Source organism: Pantherophis guttatus, chromosome 1 (genome assembly GCF_059756535.1).
Source record: "Pantherophis guttatus breed Tessera chromosome 1, ASM5975653v1, whole genome shotgun sequence".
Lineage (NCBI taxonomy): Eukaryota > Metazoa > Chordata > Lepidosauria > Squamata > Colubridae > Pantherophis > Pantherophis guttatus.
The window spans coordinates 235,917,093-235,943,369 of NC_142063.1; the positions used below are offsets into that span (position 1 = coordinate 235,917,093).

Here is a 26,277-nt window from a genome sequence, read left to right on the forward strand (position 1 = left end):
TTGATTTCAAATAAATAAGTTTAATTACACTGGAGAAATAAAATATGGCATGGTAGTAACACATTTGTAACATTATATACTATTCCGCTATAGGTAGTTTAATGGCAGAAGCTACTTTTCATGACAGTCTTACCAGTACTCATGTACAAAGTAATATACAAATCGCCAACAGAAACGTATCGCAGCAGTTGCAAGGGGTGCTACCAGCTCAAACAAACATCTAACAACACAGTGTACTTTAAGGAGAAGGTTATAATGTTGGGTTTACAGACATTGTTGAGTTTTAGGCTCTTCACTTGGAAACAATGAAAATAAAAAGCTACAGAAAACCAACTTAGCTATTACAAGGAAAAACTTTCTCTGACATTGCATCCCTGGAACTTTTCAGATGTCATAGCAACTTGATTTCTCCATTCAGCTGTGACAGATATCCCTTTTTCAGGCCACTGCTTGTATAACTGACATTTTAAATGTTTTTATTTAATTTTATTTACATACATTCACCACAGGAAGAAGTTTATTTATTATACAAGAGGCATTTTCATCAGTGCAAGAAAAAAGAAATTCAGAGTGATTGCACAGCATCGAATAAGAAATATACAAATGTACATTAAGATGAGGGACAATCTAATTTCTACATAATAACACTGATGGTTTCTGGTACAGATATACAACAACATTTAAAGTTAATACACATAATTTTTAGTCGTGAAACCACTCGCTTTGTGAGAGCGGGCGGGCAACTATGAAAAAATGAAGGTTAAGCTGCTAGGCTATTAGCAGGGAATGTGAGCATTTGGGGAGAACATTTTCCAAAGGAACGGTTCTTCTCCTAGCAGACCTTCTTAAACAAGGCTTTCGCTTCCCCATGCTGCATTAAAGCAGGAGAATTGATTGGGTGGACTAGACTACTAGAGCCTATCTGGTCTAAATGCTTTGTTTTTCCAACAATGGCTGGCTAAATGGCTTATCTTGGAGGATCACAAGCAGGTTATCAAAGGATACTGCAACCCCCCTCTTTTCCAGCCTCTATCAAGGTGACATACGGCGCCTCTGGGAATGAAAATACTCCATTTAGGCAGGGATGCCTGGCAAAATGTATAGAAAACAATTAGTGACTAAGATGGATTGGAAGGGGCATGCCATTTGAGGCACCCCATAAGGAACGACACAGTAAGGGCTTGCCTAGCACCAGGTGGCTGAATGATCAACAGTGTGATCAGTCTGAGAACAGTTGGCCATTCAGTGCCTAATGCTACCCAAACTACATGCTAGAAGTGCAGCTTTATTCAGCTGCCCTGAGCCTCACCTGCCTCCTTCAGGTACATTTGAGGAAGAAAACGGAACTGTCCCTTACTGCTATCTAAGGGCTCTTGTGGTCCCTGCACAGGAATAAGAACTAATGGCCCCCTGTGGAACAGAAGCTGCCGGAAAGACCACAACTTTTAAAAGTAGGTAAGAAATATATAAAATGCAGTCAATGAACCTCTTCATTCACAGTATATTGCCTTAGATGTGAAAACTGTCTTGCGTGCATGCATGCATACATACACGCATCCTACTCTATAGATTCCTCAACAGGAGTATGGATTTTTCAGGATGTATACAACTAACAAATACACAATGAAATGAAATATCCAGTCTTGGAATCAAGGACCTTATTTCCAAAGCTCTGTTAACGCATGTACTGAAACATATGAAGCTCTGTTCTCGGGCAAATGGACAATATTTGCATTTTTCCTCATCCCCGAGAGGAAGAGAAAGAAATGAAGAAAAACGTGGATACGTGGCCCCACTAATGTTTATATCCCTAATTTAGAGTTGTGTGAAATCTAGCATTCTTCAGAATGACTAGCTATGAAGAAGAATCATAAGTTCCCCATCCAGAATGATGTTTCCCTTCCCAAGTGTTTTGAGAATAGCTGCCCTAAAGCATGGTTTAAAAGCAGCTAATCTAAGTAAAGTAGCAACAATTATGTTTAGCATTCATTTTGTAGGGACTCCATAGCCAGCTCAGTTGCAAAATGGTGTTATTATAATGTACATCGTGTAAAAACAGCTTTTTAAAGGAAAAATACTTATTTACTTAAATGGAATATATTGATGAGGACATAGTATTTCACAGGAAGTTGTTTCTTTATCAATAAGCACCATGGTAAGTGCCATGACAGCCCCATTGTCCCAAAGTTTATTTTAATCACAAAAGATAGCAACTTGAATACATAAAACAGAAATCCACACAACTTTGCATTAAAGTCACAAGAATTAAGTTTAAAAATGGCTCTTGAAATACTTTTATATTTTATACTTTGGGTATTTTTTGCTCCTAAATGTTCAGATTAAAAACTGTTCCTATTGATGTAGAAAATATTCACTTCAAATTACATCAGTTTCTACCTAGTCAGCAATGGCTATAGCGCATACAGGTAACAAAATTTGTTCCCTTCTCCATTTAGTCTATGTTCAGACTCATACTAATTGTCTATTATGGGGACTTGAATTCTTGAACAGCTATTACCAGTCTCTCTTTCTCTCTCTGTGTAAGAATTTCCAGTGGATATTTCAACGAAATTAATCTGCAACATTTGCTGTTTAATTGATGGACAGCTCTGACCATAGGGTAAGATATGAAAGCTGCCAGCTTTTTGGACCTTCCTAAATTGTGAAGATATGGGACATATTTATTGTGCTAAATTTCATGTATGTATTGCCAAGCATCAGCTTAGTCCCTTTTAATTACCCTGCTGCATCTCTCAAATTCAAACAGTGACTTTTTTTTTATCCTCAGCCCAACAGTAATGCGATATTAATCAATAAGCCAAAATTATATTGTTTAGAGGTATCTTTTTCTGTTCCTGTTTGGGACTGTTTTGGTGGTTGCTCATCAGAATAGAATTCTTATTTATCTTCTAGTGACCCAGCTAATTAATAAGATTGAATTAACCCATGTTTAGATCACCAGTCTTGGATTCTTCTCTATTCAGGTACAATTACTAATATTGTAAATACAACGTATTAGCTTTCTTCTTATCTCTTCCCTCAGGGTACATTGGACTACAACTCTATGAATTCCTGCTACTGTAACAAGTTTATATATTGCTACTACCTACATTAATTACTATGTGGAGGTAACAAAGCTATTTTTAATGCTAATTTTCATGATTCTTTCATTCTGCCATAGAACTAGTGTGATAAAAAAAAAATAAGGCACTATCAATGTAATCATAGCCTCTTTCATTAGCTAGGTCCCCTTTGTCATGAAAACAGGAGCAGCCCAAGGAAACATCAAAGGTAATGTATGCTTCTTCCATTTTCTGCATCTTTTCTTGAATAAAACAGAAGCCTTATTATTCAAAGCTATCAAAAATCCTAGTCTGCAACTAGGTTCATCTTCAGACCATGAAGTATGAATTTGTTTAATTGGCTAGATTTATATAACATGCAAAGCCATGAATTCGCAAGCCAGAATTGTTGGGTTCATATTCTATAATAAAACAAGCCACATTATGGCTTCTTCTTGGCATAAAGTATGTATCCAGCCTATATGTAACTATAATTTTCAGATGGGGGTGGGGGGAGACATTTCTAATAACTGATCTTGCTCTTTAAAAAGCAGAAATTCCTGACAATGAACATCAATAGAGTAGGCTGGTGTTTTCTTTCTCGGAGAAGGGCCCATGTTCTTCTGGGTCACCTTCCTAAGGATTTAATCTATTACAACAGCAGCCACATCAAGGATTTTATTGGGTATGTATGTATGTATGTATGTATGTATGTATGTATGTATGTATGTATGTAAGAAGAGAATGGAAGAAGATCAAACAAGAGATGCCAACCATGTCAGGAGTATAGATGAAGATGAAATTGAACCCATTCCCTTTCTACATTCCTGAAATAAAAATCTTCCATGCAAACAGCATAAGAAAAAAGGTCCTACTGTACTGGGTATCACTGGTTAAGTGCTACTTTTGAACTTAGCACTTTATTTTGCTTATCAATGAAATTAAATTTATTTATTTATTCCCGGTTTCTAATATTTTAGGTTTCAGTTTATCTGTTGACCAATCATCTTTTCATATGGTAGTTGTAAGTCCTGTTGCATATAAGGATCTGAATTTATACACCTACTAGGTTGACAGTGGATAACAATGGGTTTAGTGTCCTGATGCTATGGATAGTTCTAAACCACCAAAAGACTCCAGAAAGGGAAACTGTCCATGTAGCATTTTCCTCCACATATATAACCTGGTCAATAAGAGGATTCACAGCATGAAGATCTACTTCCAAGCATAAGTCATCTTGGCTAGATCATGGTGATCCAAAGACTCCTATTTTGTGATCAGGAATTTAAGGCTTGCATATTTCGTTCTGTCCTTTAAGGTTTGGCATTTAAATTTCTATCTATGCATTTTTAATTCTGGCAGAGATTATGAAGATTTGGAGGTTTTCAAACAGGCTTCTCCTCATTTTGCTGCTGTTGTGGCTTAATTCTGACACTTGCAAACGTCTATTTTAGGCTTTCTATATTTGTTCATAGTGATAGTTTGCTTTTTCAATCATTTTTATAATTATTCTGACTAAACAACAAGCCAATCAGCACTTTTGTCTTCTTAGCAAACTATCTTGTTAATACCAGAACATTATTTTTCTTTAGGTATCAGATTGGATTTTTTTCCAATACGATGCTGAATTTTTGTTATGGATTTGGCTGGAAGAACTCACTTTTAAAAACAGAATTCATGTGCAAAGAATGCAACAACAAATGTAAGAAAACACTTGGTCACAATTTCTTATCTTAACAATATTAATGTAACCTACAGTTATTTAGAATTCACACACAATTTACACAAATACATAGATAGTAATTACATATCCACATATTTTAAGAAGTACGATAGCAACATTTTATCTATTTGTGACCAAAAATTAGAGTTTGGCATCTCAGCTTTCAAAATGCATTGAAACCAGGGACTTAGGAATGCAACACATTTCAAGTATATATCACAGTGATAACTTTGTACACTGGTCACATGTTGTCTTTGGAGATCCTTTGCTAGCAACTGGCCAGATGAAATCATTTCCAGTTAAATAAGCCAATGCCTGATATCTTGCCTCTTACATCATAAACCGTTTCCAACAAAAAGCCAATGATCTGTTAAAAATTATTTTTTGCAGTTTGAGCAATATAATTTTCTTCTGCAAAGAAAAAGTTTGTTATAGTTTGTTGTTGTTGCTATTCCCATGTATAGGAATTTCAGGCTTCATAGGGATTTCAAATGTGAAGAGAACCAATGTAAAGCCTTTCCCTTTAAGTTCACTAAAAACACTAAGAACATAAAATTTTCAGTATACCTCACAGAAATTCTTCAAAGTACGGGAAGTATTTTCATGATAGGGTGAAAAGGTTACATCATCACATACTTTACATTACATCTACATAAATCTACTTAATCACTTCGAGTAAACGAATATCAGTAACATACAGTAAACGTTGTACATTTCACAAGACATAATACAAAATGTTTACGGTCCAGTACTGCTGCATTTGGAGGAGAGGATGGTATGAAAACTTACTTACCATTAATGTATTTCATACCGAAATTAAATGCAATTATAAAATTAGCATTAGATCTGATTATAGTATTGTGCATGTTTCAACTCAACATCTAATATGTTTCCCTTAGCATATAGACCTCTCTCATTGATTAATGAGATGTTTTTGTACATAATAATAGGGTTAAGCAATTACTAGTCATTTTACATTTTGCCAATTGAGAAATCCATTTCTAAAAACAAAATCTGAGTCCTTGTTTATAGAACTTGGGGTACTACTTAATTTAAGGGCTACTACTTAATTTAAAAAAATCATTTAAAAAGAGTAAAATTTAAAATGGTACATTTGAGAAAAAATACATTTTTGAAGTCACGATTTTCTCCTGCTTTCTCTCACTTCCTTCTCCCAAACGTTGTCTTTGTTTTACAATGCCTCCGCAGTAGTGTCTGAAGAGACTGACATAGTCACTTTAGCAATCTTAACTGTATTTTTAATGCATCTTTCAGCAGCCTTATGGACATTGCCTGGATTGTTAGCATGTCTGTGCTGGTAGTCAGACTCCAAACTATTATCAAGAGGCTGTGCGGTCCCTTCACAAGGTGGAAACATGCTTCTGAAAGCATGTCTCAGGTCCTTGCTCCTCAGAGCATAGATAATTGGATTCACCGTGGAATTCAGCAGACACAGCATACTACAGAAGGCAAAGATAGTCTTGACAAGCTTGTTCATTTTCCCGAAGACGTCATACAACATAATAGCAAGTAGGGGACCCCAGCAGATGATCAGAACCACAAGAATGAGGACTAAGGTTTTGGCTAGCCTAATGTCCATACGTGTTTGTTCTGGCCTAGTGATCTGCTGCACTTTACCGTCCCCTGAAGTATGAATTATTATGCTCTTTTGAGTTCCACGCTGGAGCATCCTAATAGTATGGCTGTGAGCTTTCCAGAGGATATACATATAGGCATAAACAATAAAAAGCAAGAGTACGGTGGTGACCCCAATCCAGAACAACAGATAATTTTCATCAATTAGGGGGAATATATCTGAACAAACAGAATTGAGCTTTTTGCAATTCCAACCAAGCAAAGGGAGAACGGCTATTACAATAGCTATTGTCCACATCACACAGAATGCTACAACAGCCTTTGACCTGGTAACAATCCTTTTGTAGGAGAGGGGCCTGTGTATAGATATGTATCTGTCTATTGCCGTGAGGAAAAGACTTCCAACTGAAGCAGTGAATGAGGCTGTAACTCCACCCAATTTGAAAAGGAACACATTAGGGCCGTCTTTCCGATGGAAAACATGGAAATCAACAAAACTGTAGACAAAAATTACACTGCCAAGGAGGTCAGCTACTGCCAGGCTGCTAATGAAATGGTAAGAAGGCCTACAGCGAAGACTTCGAGACTGCAGGATGACAATTAAAACCAGAAGATTTTCCAGAACAGTAAAAGTGCCCAGGGTGAGGGACAGGACTGCAATGGCCAGTTGCTGACTGGGGTTCAGAATCATGAAGCACTCCATGTCCATAAAGTTATCACCACACTGTATGCTCTCCTCATTCTCCTTAAAGGGGGACAAGGTTTTGTTGTAAAAATCTGTAATATTGATTTGATCCGATGGGTGCGCACCTAAAGAGGCGTCTTCTCCTGCAGTCATTTTGGGATGGAAATCACCTCGAAAAGAAGACAGAGGAAATTTCTGTGGGTAGTATCCTAATTTGGAGGCCATGTCACTTTTAAAGTCTTCGTACTGGATGTCATTAGAACCCATGTAAAGAAGGTCTGTTGTAATTGTTCTGAAGGTTGTATCTGCAAGGCCATCTAGGACTGACTTCATAACCCCAGATGGCTGTTATGCAGTGTTGGAAAAAAATCTGAGACAGTCCTGTTGGGGAGAAAACCAAACTTAAATAAATATATGCAAAGTTGGAACAGAAGTAAGAAATAAAAAAGCAACTTAACTGAGTAGCGCGCTTAGCCCTACTGAATATTGAATCAGTTTCTCACATTTACAGCAGATGAATATTAATTAAATTGCAGAATATTTAGAATATTTTTCTATGCAGTGAAATGATTAAAAACTTAGGGCAGAAATATTACAGTACACATTTGTTTTGGTTAAAGTATTCTATTGCTATTGTGTATGTTTTAAAATGTTTTCCTGTTTCTATTTCATAAGCCAGTGATCTCTGTTTTTTAAAATACAGTAACACCAATGGTTGCTGCAGAATACTGAAACAAGAGCAGGTTTTCAGTTATACTCTTTCCATATAGACACGTGTACAGTGTCAATGCCTTTTTTTCTTTCCCCCTTTCTATCTCACACTCTGTCTTATTCCCTTTTTCCTCCCCCTAGTTTTCCATTACCGTATTTTTATTTTCCTTAATACTGATAAACTAATACAACATATGATAAGCTGTTTTTAGAAAAGCCTAAAAAGCTGTACATGATTCAGATCATTTTACTGAATATTCCATAGAATATATTGCTCAATTACTATCATAAGGCTCCTCTCTTATCCAATCATAGGATACTGCTATATAATAAAATACAAGTGAAACCTATTATTCATGTATAATCAAGGCAGAAATCAAATCACTTTGATAAATACTATTTCTCTCAGTTACATGAGTCAAAATTTTATGAACACTTTCAGCAGAAGCTTAAGTCCTCCTCCAGCTTTGATCAATATAATCAGATTCAAAATAAATCAATTCAGGGTTGCTGGATAATATTAATTCTCAACTATTTACCTCATACAGTATCTGATCTTAAAGTAGGTAATATTTTTAAAGCAAATCTAAGCATGCAAACCTAGTGAAAAAAATATGCTATCCCATATAATACTTTCTATAATAAATAGGAGCAGAAGATGACCATGCAAGGTTAAAAACTGTTCAAGAAGAATTACTTCAGACCCCAGAGGAGTATAACATTTTTCTCGTATCCATTGAAGAAACCTGGGTTTTTTTCCTCAAGTTTCTCCATCCTATTAAAAAAAAAGTTGCTTTCTTAAAGGAACCATTTGTTCAAGGCTCTTAAAGGAATGACACCTTTTCTCAGCTGTATGTTAGTATTCAGGGAACATATTAATCTTCATGATCCAGATCACAGATTGAGAACAGGCTGTACCTTGGAATACCTTTTTTAATAAATAATGTATTTATTTTATTCTTTGAATTCAAAATATGGGAAGCAGGCATGCTGAAAAATAAAGTCCTGGCCTCTAGCATGATTTTATTTACAAGAATGCCTTGGCTCCACATGAACCCTTTACTTTCACTTAGAAAATAAAAATAATGGATAGTAATGTTTCCTACACATCTATTTAACACTTCTCTGCATAAATTATTCTGTTCTTTAACTAGGTTCAACTTAATTTTAACTTAGTTAAAAATAATTATTTGTTTAAGTTAAAACAAATAGTTAATTAACTTCTTTAACTTTACCCTCAGCTCAAAGGGGACTGTATACATTTATTTATTTATTAAATAATTTCAATGTGTTCTTCTGAACCAGTGATTGTTTTTAAGATTACCTTCTGGAACTTAAGTTAAATATCCCAAAGTACCAGTTTCAGGAAAGGCCTTTCCTCAAAACCAAAGAAGGTACAAAGAGAAAACAGAAGAGCTAAACTGAGATGCTTCTTGTTCCCCCAATAATGGTTCTCCCAATTTATTATTTGCATTACTTTATATTTAAAAGTTCTGAATAGCTGATATTTACTTCTTAAAAAACGTTCATATGTCAAGTATGGTATATTATTTCAATGTCCTATTTAAACATAATTATAGCATCTAAGTTAAATATCTTACATGACACACAGTTCTGTCTCTCTCTCTCTTAAATGAACTATCATTTATTTGTCTTCTGTAAAACTTAATGGAAGACACACATAAAGTTGTATGCTTTAATAAGGCTTCAGTTACAGAATTATCAAGCTGGTTCAAAATCATCAACTGTGTTCACAATCATATTATGTAATTTTGCTCAACTCTGGTCTAAGGAAACCACAATTTTTAGATTCACATAAACTCAGCTATAAACCAGGATTTATCAACAATATTGGTTACAGCCATCCCTAAACCACAACCAAACCAATCCTCTTATAGTATAGCATTATGTGTGAATCTAACCAATATGTGATAGTCAGATGTCATATGCTGTACCATTTTTTTTTACATATTTCATTTGTTCATGCTTTCCAGCTTTATTCTCCTTTAATAAACTTGTCTCTTAAATTTCTGAGGACATTGCTTCCTGATTTATTTTTTCCTTTGGAACCTACCTAATGCTTTTCTATTTTATAGCTAAAATGGCAACTTCTCCGCTTACTAAAGTTGTGGTTCAAACATTACATTGCATGAATTAAATATCACCAAGGACTATCTAGGTAGAAACCAGTTTTAATCAATTGAAAAATAACTGACTTCAATGAGAATTTTAAAAATCAGGGTAAAAATCAGTAGGTGCTGGCGATGTACATTACAAAAGAAAATTCTGCTTTTATTATTAGAATACATTTAGTTATATACAATCATTACATAAATAACTGTGAATATTATTATATTGTTGTTTTATTTTACCACTATCATATTGTTGCTTCTTATATTATAGCACTTATTTTGTTTAATTACATTTTAAAGAGAAACATTTTTCACAGTTGAGACTTGTGAAACACCGCCATCACTGTAGCTTAGCCACTAGATTTTACTGGAATCACCATTAATCCAATATGGACCTGAGTAAAATTTAAAATATGTTCACAACACAGTAATGTAAGTGGAAGAAACTTCCCAATGAACTGATTTAAAATACGTAATGATGAATTTTTAATTAAATTTTCACAACTAATTTTAATAAAATCCATAGCACATAATCAAATTTAATTGCCTTGCAATATATATCTAACTCTAAAATATACTAATTATTGAAACAAAATAAAGAAATCCTTAACAAAAATCAGTGTATCTCATTACATTAAAAAAAGGAAAATTTCAGAGTTGTGTATAACAAAAAGAATTTTTGCTGTGAGATCTTCTCAATTAGCTATATAAGATTCTTAAAGCTGACTATGCATATTGTAGTAATGTCACTTCATTTCATATTTTATGAAGCTAAACAATTTAATGACAAAGCTGCAATGAACAGTTTGCCAGCCAACTCTTCCTTACAACTTTTCCTATCATAAAAGTGCAGAAAAATATTCAGATAGTAACTTGATTTAAGGTACATATAAACATATATACATAGATTTTTTTTAAAAAATCCACAAATTGCTGCTTTGTATGTTTACTGTTCAAGCACCATGATCAACCATATCATGACAAGCAAATCCCACCATGATATCCCATTTCCCCCATATTTCTACATTTATATTATCACAGTAATTTTCAAGTTACTGTATTTTGCAAATACAAATTTCTTTTAGAATACAAGGGAGCTCATTAGTAAAAGAGTTTAGTCTTTTGGGAATGCAGCTGGATTCTCTTCTCTTTATTTCTTTGTTTGCTTTTGAGAATATAATAATTGCAAATCACAGGCAATGTGTACTTGCACCTATTAAAACACTGAAAACTACATTAAAGCTAAGCTAAAACAACTAATTCAATTCCCATTGAAATCCATTTTCTTGGAATTTATTTGTATAAATTTAATGCATATACCTTGCAACTATCAGTGAAAATTTGAAGTTTGATGATTAACTCTACAAAATGACAAAGATTATATATATGTGTGTGTGTATATACACAAACACACACACACACACACACAGGACTATGCTTTTCCAACAATAACCCCCCCTCGCCCAAATTCTCAAGGATTCAAGAAAAAAAAAGGAAGGAGGAAGAGACTACTACATCACTAGAAAGACTCTACTATAAATGTTTCCAATATAGAATCTGGTAGCATTCTTTCATAAGAAAAAGACAGTCCATTTCATTTATTTTTTAGGCTAACTTTAAGAATGCACTGTTCAAGATAGTAAACATAATGAAGCAATGCAATGAAACAGCCCCCCCAAGCTAGCATAAAATCATTAAGCTTTAAATACATTAATTACAAGTAAAATCACCCCCATCTAAAAAAAAATCAAGAAAAAACAATTGGAAGAAATAGCTCTTTGGAATCTTTCTGAATACTTTCAAAGATGTCTAGAAGCTCATTTCAGAAATGTATCTTGATTACTAAAATATCTTCTATATTGCATTAGCTAATCAATGCCTTTTGCAGCAGGCAAGTAAAAAAAGGATATTTCAAAGTATACACAGACTAGTACAAATGAAAACAATCGTTTATTATTTGTTTAAATATTTGAAGCAGGAAGGGGCAGCTTCAGGTTTCATAGCCAATGGCAAGTCTTTATATTCTCCAAATCTGATTTAAAGCTCAAAATCAGTGCTTTAAATTGTACTGACAAGCACCAGTATCTAACTGTAGCTTGGCCAGCCCAGGTACATTCAATCAGTTGCATTCTGCGTGATGGGCACAGCCTAAACTATCTTTTAAGAATTCCAGATTTTTTCAACCTGGCTGACATCAGTGCACAAATAACCATTTTAAAGGGCTTGGTTATAATTTCAGAGGATTTATTTATCTAACCCAGCAGCATCTGAACGTTCATATTTAACACTGAGATCAGAAAGACTCCCAAAGTATAAACTTGTTTATTTGATATAATTGCATTTCTGTCTTCAGTTGCCTCCTCTGACAAACCTACTAGCTGGAAAAGAATTTTGTATCATAAATTGTGCATTTGAAAATGTATCTTCTGGCACTTGCAGTAGCTCCTTAGAAGCACTGGAATAGCTTTGGTACCTGCATACACACATAGAAGCCTTTTCCAGCTAATGGACCTGCCAGAAGAAGCAGGCACGAAGCAATATGGCAGCTTTATTTCACTCTTTAGAAAGGATGAAGTGCACTGTTTTGTGGAGTTTCCACTACTTTGTGTGAAAGAGACATTCAAAACTATCCTTCAAACCACTAACCTACACTCTAGTTTCTTCAAGGCTAATCTGGTCATGCAAACACATCTCTTCCAAATGTGGTGAGAAAACCCAACGGAACATATGCTTAAAAAAAGAAAACTAAATATTCTAGAAAAGAATGGAATTTAATGATCTTTTAATGTTTATAGTTAAATTAATAGTTTAAGAGATTAGAAAATAGTAGTTAAATATGAGCATGGAGATAAAATTCAGGTGGAGAGATAAATTCTGTTGCAAATAGCAACTGAGGAAAGACACCCTGAACTCAATGAACAATAGAGATGATGCCTTCAGCCTGGAAGAAGTTAACAGCCCATCCATCTCTAAGGTTGACTCATCCTTCCATCCTTCCGAGGTGGGTAAAATGAGGCCCCAAATTGTTGGGGGGCAATACGCTGACTCTATAAACCACATAGAGAGGCTGTAAGCGGTACATAAGCGGTATTTATATACCGCACTGTGAAGCGGTATATAAGTCTAAGTGTTATTGGTATTGCTAGACTCATGAATGACATCAGTAAAATGTTATTCTGGTATGCCCATTTGTGTTGTCTTTCATTATTAGACAATCTAATCAATCCATCTTTTTCACTTTTTCATATCTTTTTGACTCCTTTTGTCTTTTATTTTCTCCTAAAACCGAATCTATTTAAGATACAATGATACACACATTTAATTGGAAGCAAAGCAAACTCAGTGGAGCTTGGCTTCTGAACAGATATAGGATTATATTGTTAGGAATTAAGTCCAGAATTGGATCTTCCTTGAGTAAGTTTTGCATCAGACTGAATGATAACTAATTCATGAATTAAACTTTAATCAACTTGCAGTATAATCCCTTTTGGTGAAAGGAGATCTATAGGTGGTCCTTGACTTACAGCCACAATTGAACCCAAAATTTATGTTGCTAAGTGAGACACTTGTTAAATGAATTTTGCCCCATTTTATGAAATTTCTTGCCACAGTTGTTAAGCGAATCACTACAGTGGTTAAATTAGTAACACATTAGTTAAATGAATCTGGTTTCCCTATTGACTTTGCTTGTCAGAAGGTCGTAAAAAGTGATCACATGACCCCAGGACATTGTCATAAATATGAGTCAATGGCCAAGCATCTCAGAGTTGATCATGTGACCATGGGGATGCTGCAATGGTCATAAGTGTGAAAAATAGTCATAAATCACTTTTTTCAGCGCCATTGTAACTTTGAAGGGTAACTAAATTAACTGTTATGAGTCAAGGACTACCTATACTGCAGGCAAGGTTTTGCTGTATTGTTTTTCTGAAATTTGGTATTATTCTTTCTCTGACATCTTTTGTACATTAAATAGAATACTTTTCATCAACTGTTACAATGAAGATTAAGAGTTCCCTGCCTCAATTCCCTAAAATCTGAAGACTTTTTTTACATTTATCAATTCATTTAATGACAATATTTCTATATGGTTTCAGAGCAAGAAAAAATCTTAAGAAAACATAAAGAAAAACATAAAATGGAATTTGAAGTCAACCAAATTAATATTATCATATTTTTCGGAGTACAAGACGCACTCCCCCCCCCTTAAAAGTGGGTGGAAATGCCTGTGCGTCTTATATATCAAATGTTGCCAAAGCCCCACCCACCCGCCGGCCCCCACCCTTCAGCTGTTTTCGACCTCTGCACATCGCGTTTTCAGCCTCCGCACACTCCTTTTTAGATCTGTTCCAGGCTGTGGGGGTTGCCACAGCACATTGCCGCCGATTGCCGCCTCCACGTGTCACATTTTTGGCCAGTTCCAGGATACGGGGATCAGCGGTGGGCCGAAAACGCGATGCACAGAGGCCAGAAATGGAGTGTGCGGAGACCAAAAATGTGACACGCAGAAGTGACAATGTGCTGTGGCGATCCCCGCAGCCTGGAACAGCTGATTGGTGATATTCCGGGAGGCTGATCCAACCACCAATCAGCTGCTCATGTTGAATCAGGCTGCGATAACGTGCTGATAAGGTGCTGAAGCTGTCCAGGCTGTTTGCTGTTTGCTGCAAGGACCCTAGCCAGATGAATACCGATGGATGCCGGTAGGCAAAGGCAGATTTTTTTTCTTGTTTTCTTCCCCAAAAACTAATGTGTGTCTTATAATCCAGAGCGTTTTATACTCCAAAAAATATGATATATGCATAAAACAGGAATCTGAAGCACTTGCTAATGCATCCTAGCAAATCCACTAAAGTAATTTAAAACAGGAGAAGCAGCAGTGTAAACAATTAAAAATCCATTGCAGCATCTTTAGCTAAAACCAGAACAATTTGCTTTGTGCCCTCTGTGACACTGAATGTCAAGTACTGACAAGCATGCTGCTTACTATTATTTACTCATGAAGTAAATTTCACTCCTCAGATGACAACAAAATAACAAACTACATGGGAAAATATGAAAAAGTTGAACTATTCAATGTAGAATAAAAGTTGTATTTGATCTTAATAAAATTGACCAGGATATAGTATTAGGAAATGGACAGTTAGTTAAAAGTGAGAACTGTTCACATTCATAAGCTTCTATCTGAAAGCAACTTCATTTACAGGCCTGACCATCCATTTCTAATTTGCTATGTTAAACTTATCTCTATTAAAACATACCACATGAAAGCTTAACTGCATCAATTCTGTAAAACATAAAACACAGATTCTGTAATTGTTTCTTTTAGACAGTTTATTTAAGCAGAAAGCAGGCTACGCGAATTGGGGCTGGACAGCAGAGTTTTGTGCTGGTTCAGTTTTTTTCTCCAAGGTCGGTCCCAATCGGTGTTGATTGGCGAGTGAGAGATCCAGCCATTGATTACTCATTTACAGTGTCCTGCAGGGCTAGTTACTGTCTCCTCTCCTGCTTAATATCTACATGAAGCCTTTGGATGAGATCAACTTTCACTAGGGGTTGAGGTATCATTAATATGCCGAATGATACTCAGTTCCACATCTCTACACATGGTGGCCCAAGTATGCTATCTCTGCCTTCTCATGATGCCTGAAGCTGATAGGGACCTGGATGGGGGACAACAGACTTCGACTGAACCCTGGCAAGATTGAGTGGCTTTGGAGCCTCAGGATCTGAATTTTTGTCATCTTTAGTTCTGGATTGGATTTCACTATCCAATTCAGACCCTGTTTGCAATATTGGGGTTCTCCTGGACTCATGCCTCCTGCTTAAAGAGCAGATGGCAGGTTTGACTAGGAGACCACAGTTCCAATTTGTGCACAAGCTGCAACTTTTCCTGAATCATGACTCCCTGTGCTCAATTATTCAAGCCCTAGTCACCTCTCATCTGGACTACCTTTGAAATCCATATGGAAGCTTCAGCTGGTACAAAGTGTGGCAGCGAGAGCAGCATTTGTGGTCCCTAGGATGGCCCATATTACACCTCTGCTCTATAAACTTCACTGGCTTCCGGTCTGCTACTGAACGCAGTTCAAGATGTTGACTATGACCTATAAAGCCCTTAATGGCATAGGTCCAGAACTGTCTTGCTCGGCTAGGACAATAGGCTTGTCCTAGCTGCTGAATTGATAGCAGATTCTACCCCCCACCCACCCCATTCTCAGCTCTGCACCAATCCACCAAGGCAACTCACAAGCAAAACCAAAAACATATAATGCAATTTAAACTTAATTTATAATGACAACTAAATTTTCTAAAAATGCTTTCATATTTAATATTGACTCTGGTTACTGGAAATAAAATATTGACAAAATCCAGCATCAATGTCCAAATGAACTGTTAAACTTAAGCGATTTGCTTATACGTATGTATATGTCAGTGGTGGGATTCAAAATTTTTTACTACCGGTTCTGTGGGTGTGGCTTGGTGGGCATGGCATGGCTTGGTGGGTGTGGCAGGGGAAGGATACTGTAAAATCTCCATCCCCCCCCTCTCTAGGGGAAGGTTACTGCAAAATCCCCATTTCCTCCCGATCAGCTGGGACTCGGGAGGCAGAGAATAGATGGGGGCGGGGCCAGTCAGATGTGGTATTTACCGGTTCTCCAAACTACTCAAAATTTCTGCTACCGGTTCTCCAGAACTGGTCAGAATCTGCTGAATACCACCTCTGGTATGTGTTTATGTAACTGTATGTATTTGTGTGTGTGTATCAGTTTGAAATCCTATTACTCTGCTTTGTATTCTCCACTATGGCCAATTAAACTTTGAGGAAGACATGACCACTACACTACCAACTCCATTGTGTTTTCCAGCAGCTGATATATCACAGCTTACTGCCCCTAATGCTGGCAGTCAAATATGCCCATTGGCTCAGATAAATTGGAACCATTGTTTATGATTACTGGCAGTGAATCTTATAGTTAACTGGTGTTTGAGGGAATACTTCCAATTATTTTTCCTGAATATCAACCATTTGTAAGAGATACAAAGTTATATATAATTATTTCTGTTTTTATAAACTAATACGATAATTATAATGATTATTTTCCCATTCAAATTTGGCATGGAAGATTGACATGTATTTGTATTTTGGCCTCTCCTATAGAATATTTTAATAAATGTTGATTTGTATAGTTAGAAAAAGGAATCTCATGCAATAGCCCATAGAAAAAGTGTTAATACATTTGAGAAAAGGAAGGAATAATTTGGGGAAAAAGACTAGAATAATTAATACTTAGTATCAAACTATTGTCAAGATATAGTTTAGAAAGTAATTCAAAAGCATGAAGTTAAATGTTTACAGCAATGAACGGTATAAAAGTATATGCAATTTTATATTTGAGAAATAAGTAAATGAAGAAAAGACGTTTTTCACATATAGTTACAGAATTAGAAAAAGACAGAATGGTAGTATTGCCTAGCATACTCATCTGCATACTTTAATGAAGTTTCAGCAAGTTAACATAGATACTACCTTCTTCACACACCTTAAGTTACAGGTTGCCACTAAATATCTTAATCATATCTCTTAAAAGTAGATTTGACTGATAAACAAGTTGCTGAACCACTACAGAGCATGGCAAATATTTAACCTAACTTGTAGTAGTTTGCAATTGTACACTGATACGGTATATAAACTACAGTGCATTATTGCAATTGGATGGACTCTGCCTTTAAGAAGGAAAACAAACAACTCCTAGTAAATGTGAAATCTACACATAACGGCAAACGTGGGAGATCCTTTCACAAACAAGTGTCTATGTTTAATCAATTTAAAGCTAAAATGTGTGTGTGTTATCACCCTTATTGAGGGAAAATCGATTCCATCATGTACATTAATGTGTTACGCCATATTTCCAAGATATTCTCCTTGAATCACCATTGTGCAAATCGTTTTGTTTAAATAAAAAGGAAACTGAGTTGAAACTACTCTATTTAACAGTTTCAGCTGTTTGAAACAGTTAGCCCCCTATATCAAAATAAATTCATTTTTGTATTTAAAATAGACATATTTTATTTAATAAAAAGTATTATCCTATTTGTTTACTGGATCAGTGAAAAAAGCTTACAAGTATTGAAGAAATGCTTGATATAATCAATTCAGACTTCTTTCTCCAAACAGTAAGGAATGTTCAGCACTGCATGTTTTTTAGATATACATTCCACTGACTTCATTGGACTTACTCTCAAGTAGGTTGTATAGGATTGTGACCTATACATATTTTAGTACATACCAAGTATTTCATGTGGAGCACCTACTCTTTCTGAAACTTACATAAACTATGTGTAAAGAAGAAATGTAAGAAATATAATGTGAAAGAACACTATTAAAATAAAAGGTCTGGCACCTAAAGATTTAAAGTATCATGTCCTCCAACACCTTTTAACTCCTGCACCAAAATCAGTTGTGGAACTTTGCAAGCTACCACACTGGTGGTTTAGTTCCAGTGTGTGGGCATCAATAGAACTTCTCAAGGACAGCATCACAATTGAAAACCAGAGTTATGCTCCAGTCTTTTTTCAGAAATAGTGGAAGACATTCTTATTTGCCTATGTACTTATAGGATTAAAAACTAGTCCAGATGTTTTTAAGACCTGTAAACTTTTCTGCTCCTTTCAGAAGAAGATTGAAGTAATAATTAATTAATAAAATATATTAATAAACAAATCATCTTTAGCTTTTTCTTTCAGCATCCTGGAAATAAATTTCATATGATTTTCTTAGATGATGGATATACTAGAGTCATCCCGTTGACATTCTATGTTAAAAACAGGCTGATGTGGCTAAAAATAACAATTCCTTAGTAATTTCACAGAGTCATCAAGGGAAGGAAAATTTTACCAGCTTTCCTAAAATGCAGGTGTGAAAATTTACTCCATCTGACTAAAATAGACTTTTAGTGTGTTTCTTAATCAGTATCTTCTACTCTAGCCTTTACAATGAATATGACTAACTCAGTAACCATGACTGCTAAAGACATCAAGTGATTTCCAGATCATGAAAAGCTTGAGAGACAAATATAGTATCTTTAGTAATGTCCTTTTACTATTCAATCATGACAATATAGAATTAATTGTTAAATGCAAGTATTTAATTTGTTTATTAGTGAGATATTAGCAGGCCAGAGATTTCAACAGAAGAAGGAATTTAAGCAAGCACAGTTTTTTTCATCCTGGTATTATTACTTAGCTAGCTATAATAGCATAGTAGTAATTCCACAAGCAGCTACTTTAGAAGGGATAGCTTGTTCTTTTATTGTACCTAGCAACTCTGCTGTTGTAACAATATATTGAAAACCTATAGATTTGGTCCTGCTTGTATTCAGGAATACAAGCAGGACCAAATACACAATAAGAACACTTGAATGTCTAACAACATGAATGTGTGTATGTACAAAATGTACTCTGTCTTAAAATTCTAGCTGTACTATGTCTTAGAAACAAAACAAACATAGGTTTCTCTGTATTTTTTGTCCCAGTGAGGAAAAGTCTTTACAAAACATTCTTCAGGCATAAAGAATCTTAAACTTTGGGGTGAAATAATAAGCAGAATTTTTCCTTAAATTAAAAGGTTCAGATATTGCTATTATAAGTAATCATCATAGTTCGCAAATGTTAATCCTGTAAAATCTTAAGCACCACAATAACTCCAAATAAACATCTGCATGTTCAGAGTAATGGGCAATAAATATGCCTGTATTAGTCAACAGTATAGGAATAAAGCAAAATTTCATTAACACTTAAACATAATGCCAATTAAAGTTGTCTTGGCATGTTTGAAAAATTGCTTTTAACAGAAAGACTTGGCACTTAGACTCTTACAAATAGGAGAACAAGAATAGAGAAAGGATCTATTTCTTTCTAGCTTTTGTTTTCACTTGTACAGTCACACTTATAACCATACACTGGGATTGCTGACCATAAACCTTTTAAATTAGCAATTAGCTAGACAATGTCACTGTTGCTAGTAACAGCATCCAAATATTCAAGTTTCCTGATTCATGGATACAGGGCAGCTCCACATGTTTTTCTTCTTTTTCTTTTTTGATTTAGAAAGATTCCATAAAGCCACTAATAAAACTAATAATACAGGCATGATCAAAGAGGAGAAAAACAGCTCACGTACCTAATGGGAACAAAAAACAATTCCTCATTTGCTGGAAGTATGAATGGTTTGCTAGAAAAATTAATGAAATAAGTTTTTCTGAAATAGACACAAGTTTTTTAGGGTTCTTTTTAACTTTTCACATAATAAATTAGTGAGATGTAGGAAAGTAGATGCAATAGTCTTGTATACTCAGAATGAAACTCCTGTGGAAAAACAAAGTACTAATATGGTTGCGATTTTTGCTCACATTTTAACATTTTGCAAATCTTTCTTTAAGTACTAAATTAACTAGAACCCAAACTTTCAAGGAACTGGCAACATTAACTAGATTTTCTTAAACAATATTATGTCATATGAAATTAAGGAAGGTTTATATCTCTTTTTAAAATTTAGTTGGCTAGTTTTCCAAGTTCAACAACATAAGGAAGGTTTCACTTAGGACACATCATCCATGCAACTGAAGTAACTTTATGATTAAAAGAACAACTGTAAGAAATTCAAAGACAAGGTACAATGCAATCTTGACAGAAGGTCCCATTCAAATTTGATCTCATAAGTAAATTTAAGATTGTGCTTAAATTTCTCAAATACTGGATCTTGTTCAGCTTTGGTAAAATTATTTACTTATTACATTATTTTCCAATATATTTGAGATGTTATCAAAGATTTTATGTGCACATTGATAGAAAATACTCTTCTATATTTGGATGTTTTTAGATTTTTTCAAATACTCATTAGCATTAAATGAAATTATTGTTTATGAATATAAGTGTATTCTCTTTCCAGTATAGTTAAGACTATCCTCTGCATTTCTTACATAGCTCCTCTCAAGTTAATGTGATTTAACATGTGTAAATCTGGCTTTAAACTAATTAGATGCTCATGCCTTTTCTCCTATAGTTAATTTAAACCCACTGCAGAATATGAGCTGTCATCACACTAATGAGTTTTATCTCTTCTTGTAAAAAGGCAAACCTATATCATTCCAGCTATATCTGTGAAAAATAATATTCTCAGCTAATTGTTCTAGTGCTAACCATTTTCTTATTTTGATGTCATTAGATGTAAACATGCTACTTTGATCATGTCCCTAGGTCAAACAACTGCAGTAATACAAGGAGCAAACATACATGTTCTGTAAAGCAAAGAACAATGACATCATAAGAAGATACAAGAAGAGTAAGGAAAACACACACTACAATACCTAAGCTGTTAGACATAAATAAATAAATTTGTGTGCACTGTGTACATTGATTTCTCAAATTGTAGAAACAATTTCCATCAAGAGATGAACAAATCTAGTTTATTATTTTTTAATAATCTCTTTATGTGTTTTTGAATACTTTAAACTAAACAACAGGGTCAATTATCAATGTCTCCTTAAAGTACAATGAACTGTGGCTTTATATTAAAAACTAGAATATTCCTTCTTTTAACATCATTTCAAATATAGAATAATGACAGAAGCCACTATTCCATTTAAGAAATCTGCCTATCTTGTCTTTAGATTTATGTTCCATACTAGCACGTATGTTTTAGAGATTGTAAAAATAATTCTTGTCAAAATACCTGATGCTTAACATTAGAATTTAACCTTACTTTACTGTATTTTGAATGCTAGTTTTGAAATAAAGATTTTGAAATATTTTTCCAATATTGGGTTCTCAATATATTGGGTTTGTTTCGGTCTCTCAATCCCTCAAACATTTCTTCATCCAGGATGATCAGAGAGCAAAAACTATTGTGATATTTTTCTCCTATTTAAAGACTTCATTGTTGGGAGTTTGGTAGTGAAGGGAGAACGGAGGAAATACAGGAAAAATCAATAACAATATCTTCCATTATTAATCACCAAAGGCTTAGGATTAAAGATGAAACCCTCTATGTCTGACAAAGTCCTAGGGGAACCTAGAAGGCGATTGCTCTGCATGGAGAAAAATGAACACATATTGTTAACCACAAAACTACCGGTCTACAAGATTGGCTCTTGTCATATCTTGTATTTTCTCCCCTCTGCTAAATCATGCCCATTAAACAAAACAATTAAATTTAGAGGAAATAAAATGTTATCTACTCAGTCTTGTCTTCTTTTATAGACACATTGGCTTGATCTTATCTGAAGTAGCTTCAATTATACTTCAATATAAAGGGAAGAAAGGAACAGTGTACAGTTAACCATAAAGGTGAACAATTGTTATTAAGACATATAACATCTATGAAAAAACTGATTGCATTTCAATTTTTTTTGATTTGGAGGTTTAGCCTATTGCAGCAAATAAATACCAATAATCATTTTACATATTAATAATAAATAGGCATATTGAAACCTAGATAATTTGAACAAACATCCCTTGCTATCTTCTTCTTTAATATATGAAGTACACTAAAGCCTATAGAGAGCCAAGACACGGTATCAAGAAAAGGCTTTCCTATTAATCAATAACTATTTCTCTGTTCATTGAGACACCCTTCTGTCTGTTTTTGGCTAATTCAAGAAATCCCAAATATCTTAACAAAGGTCATTGGCATGTGGATTCAGATTATAAGGGTGCAAAAAAGAAAACTTTTCACGATTCATCAGGTATTGGAAGATTTAACGATTTAAGCAACAATCCATTATTCTGAATGCCAGTGGCAAATTATTGTTTAATGCCCAACTGATGGTTCCTATTGATTCTTTAGGGCATAACTGATGAGTTTCCAAACAGTTGATACCATGCTCAAATTTTCCAAAATATCTACGGTAGGCAATCCTCAAACCGCTTAGAAGCAGTTTAATAGGTAACCTATATGCATTTGGGTAGCCAGATGGATTGATAAGGCATTTGCACACAATGAGCTTGCTACAGTAGACACACATTAAGCTGCCTGAGCAACCTTAAAGGAACACTTTAAAATACACATATCTGCAGACATGGGAAATAAAACGTCCACGACTTAATTCACTGATAACCTGAGGACATGACTTGCCAGCAAGTTCTACCGATTCGGAAGCTTAGGATCGGAGTTCAAAGAGATGCACAGATACAATTAAATCAATGGAGACTCGGTCTTCCAACGGTGTGCGGGCTGAACTCTCAAGTGCTTTTTAAATTATTATTATTATGCTGCTGCTGCGGAGAGCAGAACAATTAACTCGCATTACCTTTCGGATGATCCAGTGAGTTTGTCCCCTTTAGAGGAACTCAGCCACGGCTGACTTGATGGCATGGAATGAAATGGGTGGATGCGCCTTCTCCCTAACGGGGCTTCGAGCCAGGGCGCCAAAGAGCGGGCTCTCCTCGCAGCAGCGTCCTACCGTTGGACCGGCTTCCTCCCTAAAGCCGAGGCAAAGAAGCAAACCCAGGCAAAGCGCCCCTTTTCCTTACCTTCCTCCACATTCACATGGCCACCGTCTCTTCCCCAAAGCCGCGGCTTGAAGTGAGGGAGAGAAAGCCGGAGGGCGCTGGTCTTCGCTGAACGGCTGCCGGCGCCTCGTGTTCTCTTTTGACGGCACCTCACGCCCAGCCCAAGAGAGGTCGCTGAAGCGGTGGCCGGCGACGACCCTTCTCGCCCGGCGCTACTGAGGGGAGAAGGAGGAGGGCGGGGAAGGCGGGTGAGAGGCAAGGGGTGTTGCGTGCGAGAAGGCGGCGGTGCGAGGGCAGGCAGGTGTGGACAACCGCTCGGTTTTTTCCCCCCTTCAGCCAGTCAGGAGGTGCGCCAGCCTCTGCTTGTCCGCGCCCCTCGCCATGTGCTTCTCCCGTGCTTCTCTTCCTTGCCGCTCCCCGAGGATAAGGAGCTGCGCCCCACCGCCCCCTTCCCCTTGCGCCCGAGCCGTCTCCACCTCCCGCCGTTTGCTCCGGCTATTGCGGTTCGCCCGACGTCCCCTTTCTTCTGAACGGTCTGTCTCCGCGCGCACACCCCTTCTTCGCCTCCTGGTCCCATTTATGAAGCGCCTTCGCCATCACGTGTTTAATGTGCCTTTGTCCTGTCGTTGGCAGCCGCGGGAGCAGAGCCCGGCAAAGGCGGCGGCGGCGACGACGAGCGAGGGCGGGAGAAGCGGGGGAGGAACAGGGAAAGAGAGACCTGAGCGCCAAAAACTTTGCGCGTGCGGCAGGAAAGGGGGCAACAACGGCTTTGGGTAAACGGGCCCGGCAGCTTCACGGGGCAACAACGCTTTGGGCAAACGGGCGGCAAACGGGCCAGCTTCTGCCCCAAAGAGAGCGTGGGGTTGGCTGACGAGAACGGGGCGGTGGGCTACCAGGATGGCCACTAGGGAACGGGACGTTGATGGAGTGCTGAGGGAGAGAACGTTTCGGTCAACTTGTAGGGCAAGGAGAGGCTGCCCGGCATACAAGGCCGTTTGTGTGTGTGTGTGTGTGTGTATATATATCTCCGCGTAGTTTTTGGAGGGCGAGCGAAAACGCGCGCCTTTGAGCTCTGAGGAGAGGAACCCCTTGGGGAACAGGACTATCATTCGAGGCTTCGCGCACCGGCTCCCGCCCAATTCTCTCGGAGAGCTAGGCGGCATAGCACCAGTTGGCCGTGCAGCTCGGTGCCTTGAATTCACGAACACTACCACAACGCCCATTTTAAAGGCCGAGGCGGGGCTGACGGCGTTCTTCTTCGCGAAATACGAGCTCGGTTGCTCGTCGTTTGGGGAAGCACCCGGGCCGTCCCGCATAAGTGGCGCGTTCGTTATGGGCCATCGTGGAAGCTCTTGGAGCCTCGCAGGATCTCCCTTTAGGGCAGCCTTCCTCCACTTGACGTCCTCCAGATGCGTTAGGATCACGAGTCCCAGAATTCGCGGCGGGGTTGAAATCTGACATCCCAAAGCATCTGGAAGGGTCAGATGACCGAAGGCTGCCCTTCTAAAGGGATGAGGTTGGCGTCCGACCGAGGCTTACGGAAAGTGGCGCTGCGGAAGGGCTTCTCTGTTTATTAGTTACAGTGATACCTTGAAAGGCAGCCTGGGTCAGCCCTCGCCCCGGGGGAAGACGATTAACGAGCTAGCTGTGTCTCTTCGCCCCCCCCCCCCTTTCCGTCAACTCCCCGTTTTGCAGAGAGGTTCTCCCCATTCATCTAGTTGCTTTCAATTATTCACAAGCAGGAGCCCTTCTCCCTGAGAGATCTCCTCTTTGGAACGGCGGAGATTTTTCTTTTTCTTCCTTTCCTTTTCTTGGCCACCTTTCTTTTAAGCCAACTGCGAGTGCCAACGTTTAACTTTTCGTGGGGCGGAGGCGGGAGAAGGTGCGCTTCTCGGTAACGCCAGGTGGCTGAAGGTATCTGTGGGCTGCCTGCGATTCTCTTCGCCGCCAGGGCACGTGGCGCCCTGCGCCTTAGTCCGTAATTAACCCAAGGTTTATTGGTTGGCCCTGAGTTTAAATCTCCGGACGTTTCCTTTCCCGCCCTTTGGGAAACGCGGGGCTCAACCAGGGGAAATCAGAAAGCCAGCGAAGTGTTGCAGTCGGCCGCAAAGTGAAGTAAGAAAAGAACTAGACCCACATCATCCGGGCCATTTTTAGTTCAAAATGCACTGATTTCGCTTTATGGGCTTTACACCTTAAAAGGTGCATAGCCACCAGGTGCTTTGGAAAGGGTTAAGGTTATGAGTATGAAGTGGGAGTAGAATGTTGTTAAAAACTGGGGTTGTCTCTTTACTAGCTGGATGGCCCTGTCTTCTAAGGTGATCAATGCTGCAAATACCTGCATGGCGGAAATATCTCCCATCTGCTTGATTGTCTTATCTATACTGTATTTAATTGGATCTCATTCTGGGAACCCTTGATAAATTATATGCATACAGTTCTTGGTGCTGCTTTGCAGTAGGCTTCTGTTTAGAAGCCAAAACTGTTTTAGGCTTCTGTTACAGGATGCTTAGTGAATAATGGCTATTCCCGGAACACCAAGTGATATAAACCAGCCATCCCCACTCTTGAAGACGCACCCCAAGCCATGTTATCCATGGGCACCTTGAATGCACTCAGATTTTCACCTGCAAGTGCCTGTTTTCCTGGATGCAATATTCCCTCTCTTAGTATCACTGATTGCCAGGTAAGCATAAATAGGACTGCTGTAAAACAAGGGTCATTTTTGTTCCTTACTGCCTTCCCCACTCACATGTTCATTTCTTCTTATAAGCCTTCATTACCTATATATTTGTTTTACATAGTCCAAGATAATACATTTTATTATAACAAATGTTGGGTCCAAATCTAGAACTT

The 26,277-nt window shown here is 37.2% G+C and overlaps 1 protein-coding gene and 1 long non-coding RNA gene across 3 annotated transcripts in view; one reads left to right on the plus strand and one right to left on the minus strand.

The window, feature by feature from the left end:
- Positions 1-24,775, minus strand: CNR1 (cannabinoid receptor 1). 2 transcript variants are annotated; one of them, XM_034408955.2, is made up of 2 exons: positions 23,443-24,775; positions 1-7,447 (listed from the first exon to the last, which is right to left on the minus strand). In XM_034408955.2, exon 2 carries the CDS (start codon positions 7,397-7,399, stop codon positions 5,978-5,980), a length of 1,422 nt encoding a protein of 473 aa, XP_034264846.1. In that variant the 5' UTR covers positions 7,400-7,447; positions 23,443-24,775; the 3' UTR covers positions 1-5,977. The 2 variants fall into 2 exon arrangements, with proteins under 2 accessions (XP_034264846.1, XP_034264848.1); XM_034408957.2 differs by lacking the exon at positions 23,443-24,775 and adding an exon at positions 23,220-23,436.
- Positions 24,669-26,277, plus strand: part of LOC117660755 (uncharacterized) — a 22,362-nt gene continuing 20,753 nt past the window's right edge. Inside the window, exon 1 of the long non-coding RNA XR_004589786.3 lies at positions 24,669-26,107. This is a non-coding gene — a long non-coding RNA (uncharacterized LOC117660755). The remainder of the gene's footprint in view (positions 26,108-26,277) is intronic.

What these genes read in the sequence shown, in the direction of transcription:
- CNR1 (XM_034408955.2), bottom strand. Translation starts at nt 7,399, where the DNA reads ATGAAGTCAGTCCTAGATGGCCTTGCAGATACAACCTTCAGAACAATT.